The sequence below is a fragment of the Vulpes vulpes genome, chromosome X, assembly GCF_048418805.1.
Source record: "Vulpes vulpes isolate BD-2025 chromosome X, VulVul3, whole genome shotgun sequence".
Classification (NCBI taxonomy): domain Eukaryota; kingdom Metazoa; phylum Chordata; class Mammalia; order Carnivora; family Canidae; genus Vulpes; species Vulpes vulpes.
In genome coordinates this window covers 42,151,780-42,157,615 of record NC_132796.1, presented here as the reverse complement: position 1 = coordinate 42,157,615, position 5,836 = coordinate 42,151,780, and the positions used below count along the sequence as shown (strand labels likewise).

The 5,836-nt window shown below is 60.2% G+C and overlaps 1 protein-coding gene across 7 annotated transcripts; it reads right to left on the bottom strand.

The window, feature by feature from the left end:
• Positions 1 to 1,271: 1,271 nt before the first annotated feature.
• On the bottom strand, positions 1,272 to 5,094 carry MAGIX (MAGI family member, X-linked). 7 transcript variants are annotated; one of them, XM_072744058.1, is made up of 7 exons: positions 4,970 to 5,094; positions 4,026 to 4,172; positions 3,168 to 3,250; positions 3,037 to 3,091; positions 2,855 to 2,961; positions 2,573 to 2,744; positions 1,272 to 1,814 (listed from the first exon to the last, which is right to left on the bottom strand). In XM_072744058.1, exons 1-7 carry the CDS (start codon positions 5,016 to 5,018, stop codon positions 1,507 to 1,509), a joined length of 921 nt encoding a protein of 306 aa, XP_072600159.1. In that variant the 5' UTR covers positions 5,019 to 5,094; the 3' UTR covers positions 1,272 to 1,506. The 7 variants fall into 7 exon arrangements, with proteins under 7 accessions (XP_072600159.1, XP_025838231.2, XP_072600157.1 ...); XM_025982446.2 differs by having other exon boundaries at positions 3,064 to 3,091; XM_072744056.1 differs by having other exon boundaries at positions 2,855 to 3,091.
• Between the last annotated feature and the right edge of the window lie 742 nt (positions 5,095 to 5,836).

Sequence of the window (5,836 nt, the reverse complement as noted above, 5' to 3'; positions counted from 1 at the left end):
CGGGCTCTGAGTCAAGGGTAGCTGGAAGCCCCAGTGCACTCCCCCACGAAGTCCACAGTGCTGACCATTCAAGGGTTCACCTCTTCAGTTCTTTCTTTTTTTTAAGATTTTATTTATTCATTCACGAGAGACACGGAGAAAGAGGCAGAGACACAGGCAGAGGGAGAAGCAGGCTCCATGCAGGGAGCCCAATGTGGGACTCGATCCCTGGACTCACGCCCTGGGCCCAAGGCAGGCGCTAAACCGCTGAGCCACCCAGGGATCCCCACCTCTTCAGTTTTTTATACCCCAGCTCCCAGCCAGGCTTTGCAGTCCCTCTCTCCTGAACACGTCACCCTGGAAATTCACACTCTAGTCTTTTTTAATTTGTCTCCCCTCTCTGACCCCTCCCCATAGGGGTGGGAGTTGCCCTTTCCCGCCTGACCACAGCTTCCTTCATTGGGGGGATGGGGCCAAGTGTTCAGGATGTGGTGACAAGCGGAGGTGACTGGACATTTCTGGCCTCAGCCAGTGCTTGGCTTCAGGGCTATCCCGGTTGCAGTCCTGCTGGCCATATAAGCCCTGCCTTTAGGGCTCTGCTCCCAGGATGGAGGAAACTCTGTCCTCTCCCAGGACCAGGAACGCCCAGCATGTGGCCTGCGCGCACAAGCCTGGCTGCAGTTCATCACCATCTATGGAAGAGGAGGGCATGGCTCAAAAGTTCTAACAACCTTTTTTAGCTCAGCCCGCTGACTCACACCTTCCTGGCCCCACCCCAAGGGGGGCTCCAGGGCCCCAGCCCATGCCTTAAGGGTGGCAGTCTATATACCATCGAAAGCTGGCCAAGCTGGCTGGAAGTGAGAGACCGCAGGCTCCTGGTGAAAGAAGCCACCCTGGTTCTAGCCTTACTCTCTGGACCCCAGCTGGGGGTCTGGACGATTCCTGCCTGGGGCTGTGGGTGTTCAAGTGCACTCCTGGTACAACGGCCCGCCTCTGCATTCCTCATGCCATGAGCAAAGATTATCTGTGGGCCTAGCACACCTCCAAAAAATGAAATGAATGAATGAGGAGAGATGCAGGAATTGGCGAAGAAAAGCAGAGAAGGGAAAAAGCACGCCAGACTGAGGTTCGGGCACAAGTAGACCCTGCCGGAGGCACGGAGGAAACAGTGTGAAGTAAGTTTGTCAATGGCTGCAAGAAGAGGCCCTCCTTGAAACCAGATCTGCCCACCCCCTCCTTTGCAGGGTGAACTCAGGAGCCCCAACTGGCTTAGAGCACCTGGCAAGTCAAGACTGGGTCAAACCATTTTATTACTTCACCCACCCTTGAAACCAGAAGCGAAGCCCAGGGCTGTACCACTGACACCACAAGGAGAGCAGAGGGGAGCACCGGCAGGTCCGCTGCGCAGCAGGAGGGGGCGGGCAAGACCAGTGTAAGCTCTCCCAGCGATGCTAGTGTGCGGTTGGCTGAGCACACCAGATCCAGGCTGGGCAGTACCAAGTGAGCATCGAACCATCACATACGTGCTCAGTGCCTCCGCCTCCCAGCTGCCATCTCGAGAGCAAGCTGTGCTGCCCCTGGGATCCCTAGGGCCTGTGAAAGCCGTTCGTCACTCGGCACCAGCCAGGGTCCCGGGGAACCCGGGGTTCGGTCGTCAGGGTCGTCTGTATGGCGCTCAGGACGGGGAACCTCGGGGCAGTCGGCACCCTGCTCTGGGCTAGGCTCTGTGCTGCCCCGGGTTTGGGCCATTGTACCGGATGGAGGGTGCTGAAGCCGGGAAGCACTGACGCTAGGAGACCTCATCACCTCTGGTCCACCAGGATCTGGGCTGTGATCTGGGGATGGCAGAACTGCGAGTTAGACTGGCTGATAGGGTGGGGAATGGAAAGCCAAGCTCCCTGGCTGAGGGTGGCCAGGAGGCTCCAGGGGCTGCAGGAGGCAGAGACCCCACTCTTTAGAGAAATCTCCCTTTGAGGACTGGACAAACCAGTCAGGAACCGTTGCCACCCTTCAAGACGACCCCACACACCTCTTTTCTGGAGACACCTCCCCACCTGGATCCAGAACATGCCCCCCCAGAAGAAATTTCCCATAATCCCCAAATAAAAATCAAACCCTGACCTTTATTTACCTCGAGATGCCAAACCCCTCCCATTGAGGACCCCAGACTCTCCCGTTCCTTAACCCGCCTCCCTCAACTCCCAGCCCTTTGCCTATGGACCCCTCAGCTTTGGAACTAGACTCCCTACCCTCTGGATCCCCATCCCATCCTCTCCCTGCTGAGACCCACTCTTCCTTCTCATCCGAGAACCACAACTCTTCCTTCTAAACACCCACCTTTACCTCAGACCCCTTCCCAGCTCTCCTCTCCCAGGGCCTCAAAAGCCTCCCCTCTAAATCTACTTTTATTCCATCCTGGGCCCCTGCCCTTCTCCACCCTGCTTTTGAGAATACCATGACCCCTCACAGCCACTGAACTCTGACCTCCCCACTGAGACCACCAACCCTTCCCACCCTGGAACCCAACCTCTCCAATCTGCAACCCTCTTCTTCCCCTCATAGATCTGTCACGCCTCTCCATCAGGAAACCCACCATCTCCTTTCTGGGGCCCTCCCACCCCTTCAGGCTTGCCAGGATGGGTTTCCAGGGGCCTGCTTAGTACAAGGTGGAGACGGGGGCCTCCTGTGCGAATGCGCTCCACCACCTGGGCATGGGTGAGGCCCTGAATTGACTCTCCGTTGATGTGGAGCACAAGGTCCCCAGCCTGCAAGAGTGCAAAGTGAGAGGTGTTATAGAAAGAACAGATGGAGAGCACCCCGACACAGGATGAGGATTGGGCTAGCACTATTGAATGGAGGGCATCTTACAACTCACTTGCAAGCGACCACAGCGCTGTGCTGGCCCGTCTTTCAGCAGCCTGCGCACTACTAGTGGAGCATCTCCTGCTGAATTTCGGCCTCCACTTAATGTGAGGCCAAAGCCTGTGGAACCACAAACCAATTCCACACAGAACTGTCCAGAGGCTTGGAGCAGCTTGGAAGCAGAACATGCCTTACCCTGAGTCACTTGGGGTGGCGCATTACCTGTACCCAAGGTCTCTGACCGATGATGCTGTAGTAAAAACACAAGTGTACATACGTTGCCAGTCTCAAAGCAGGTGGCATCTAATAAGAGAACGAGGTGGTACCTGGGGCCGGTGTTCCACGAACGTGGGATTAGGCAGGCGATTGTCTGTAACTTCTATGTCCGCAGAATCCAACACACTAACGACTGGAAGATGAAAAAGGCGGTCAGAGGGGTACTCCATGGAAACCACCTAGGACCTTGCCCCGATTTAACATTCTAGCCTCACTTCATTTCTTGCCTATAGATTGCAATCAGGCATGCGGCCATTTAATTCGGCTCAGTGCACATCAATAGCAGACCTGCACCCGAATTTTAAGTAATAATCCTAGGCCCGGCTATTGAAGGCACCTCCAGACACTCCTATAGTCCTCTAATAACACGAAGATCCCGCTCCTCATATTACACCCTTAGGTCGTCCCCGGACGGCGGCGCAAGGCCAGATTGGGCTCCTGAATTTCCCAGGCTCTGCCCTCTAGTTAGCCTATAAACCAACCCATTCCTGACGCTTCGAATCCCGCCCCCTCGCGTTTATAGACTCCACCCCCCCCTAGGGTGGACTCCTTTCCAGGCACGGCCCTCAGCCGACTGCCCGCCCCCAACACCCTGCAGGCCCCACCTCTTCAGAAATGCCATTCGAAGCCCCACTGACAGGGATAACCATCCAGCCTCGCACCCACGACTAACCATGCAACATTCGCCTACCGCAATAACCTTCCCTGGGTCACCTCCCGGAGAAATATTCTAGGATGACGCCAAGGCTCCGCCCCCGCGAAGCTCCCTCCGAGTCCCGCCCCGCCTCCAGCCCCGCCCACTGGCCCCGCCCAGGGGAGTAACTAACCATCCCGGGCCTGCCACTTCAGGAGCTGGCTGCACTCAGACCCCGCCCCCCGGGAGGCCCCGCCCCACCCCTGACACGCACCCGCCTTCGGGCGCAGGCGCAATGTGGCACCTGTCCTGCGTACCAGCGCCGCCACGTCGGCCGCAGCCCGGGCCGCCAGGGGGCGCGCGTCCAGCCGCGCCAGGAGCTGCCGGGCTCTGGGGCCCGCGGGCAGGGGAGGGCCTCGGCCTGCGCGGGTGGAAAGAACAGGTCAGCGCCCGCCCGAGCCTCGGCGAACCCCCTACGCTCCACGACGTCCGAAGACCTAGAATGCCCCTAAGATCTTCCGAGCCCCCCGACCATTCCCTCATAGTTCCGGAGGTCGCCCGCTGCCCGTCTCGACTCCCGCGACCCCCGACCGTCATAGGAATGCCCGCCTGCCCCCACGAAATCCCTGGACATAGCTAGCTGATCGAAATATTCCTGGACACTTCCCGACACTCTGGGACCATCTCTGCAGGGCTCCGACCGCCCCCACATAACCCCAGATTCCAAACTCTTCCCGCACGGTAGCCAGAGGACCCCGATTCTGCCAGATGTCCTGAAAGAAGACGGCCTGCCCCCGCTGTGGCCCCGGCACCCCCCGATTCCCCTTCCGGATATCCTAGGCGACCTTGATGGCCCACGTAGCTCCAGTTGCCCCTCCATTTATCCCCAGAGGCCCCCCCCCCCCCCGCCTGACCCCTCCCTCCGCAGTTCGCTACACACCCTGAGTGCCCCGGTGTCCCCAGCGGCCCCGGGCAGACCCCTCTAGCACATCTCCCCGGGATTCCTGAGAGCCAGCCCCCGGGTCTGGGGCGCAGCCCCACGGTGCGGGTGCGGGTGCAGGTCCAGGACCCGGAGCCCAACCCGGGTCACCGCTTGGGCGCCAGGGCTGCTTTGTTTACCACCTGTCGCAAGGAAAAAGTGAGGAGCAGACAGGCGGGGCTAGGGGTGGCAAGGACGCGCCCAGTCCCTCCCCTCCCCACCCCACCCCACCCCCGTACCTCCTCTGCTCCCCTTAGGGTCCGTGGCGCCCCCTGCGCGCGGCTCCATGACCCGAAGTCGGCAGAGTGGACGCAAGGCCGCCGGCGACGCGTTTTGAGCGCCTGGGCGCACTCACCTGGCGGCCCGCCCAGGCCTGGATGCAGCTGCGGCCGGCGGGTCCCGTGCCCGGCGCCCGGACCCGCGCGGTGACCTACCTGGCCGCCAGCGAGGAGGCCTGGCTGTGGGAGGCAGCGCGAGCGCTTGGCCTCGCTCGGCCTCAGGCGCCGCCTCTGTTATCCCAGGAGCCTGAGCTGGGCTCCTCTTTCCACCCAGGACGTGCTGTCAGTCCACGAGCGAGAAGGGGACGTCGAGGCCCAAAGAATTCTGTTAAGGGCCTCGCCCGAGCTCTGACGACTAAACACGGGGGTGCAGAAGTGGGGCCCAGCTTGCCAGGGAACTCTGCGGCCTCCAGCAGAGCTTGGCTCCTAGTAGGGCACTGAGTAAACTTGCAGGGGATGTTTCCTACTTGGGAATTGGAAGAGTCTGTTGGGCTGGGCAGGGGGGAGCCCTTGGAGCCTTGGGGGCCATGGGAGGGGTTGGGGCCTTGAGCATGATAGCGTTGGGGAACTCAAAAAGCCGGGAAGGGCAGGTGCCCTGGACACTGGAGTGGCGATAGGGGGCCGCGGAACCTGAGGAGGTTGGGAAGGGCCCCGGGGTGGGAGGGGATGCCAGCCAATGAGGGGAGAAATCAGATCCCGCTTAGGTATTAAAACTGGGGGTGTCCTGAAGGCAGAGGTCCCCGAGGGAGGAGCCCTTGGGCAAGTGCTCCTCACTGTAGTGGAAGGAAAAATGGGGTGCAGTGAGAGAGAGCCCCCGACCACCACTTT

Excerpts from the sequence above, each read along its gene's own strand:
- MAGIX (XM_072744056.1), bottom strand. The coding sequence starts at position 5,018 with ATGGAGCCGCGCGCAGGGGGCGCCACGGACCCTAAGGGGAGCAGAGGA. Across the intron at positions 3,251-4,025 it reads GCGCCTGCGCCCGAAGGCGG|TCGTTAGTGTGTTGGATTCT; the intron begins GTGCGTGTCAGG and ends TTCATCTTCCAG. Across the intron at positions 2,745-2,854 it reads AGCGCTGTGGTCGCTTGCAA|GCTGGGGACCTTGTGCTCCA; the intron begins GTGAGTTGTAAG and ends GCACTCTTGCAG.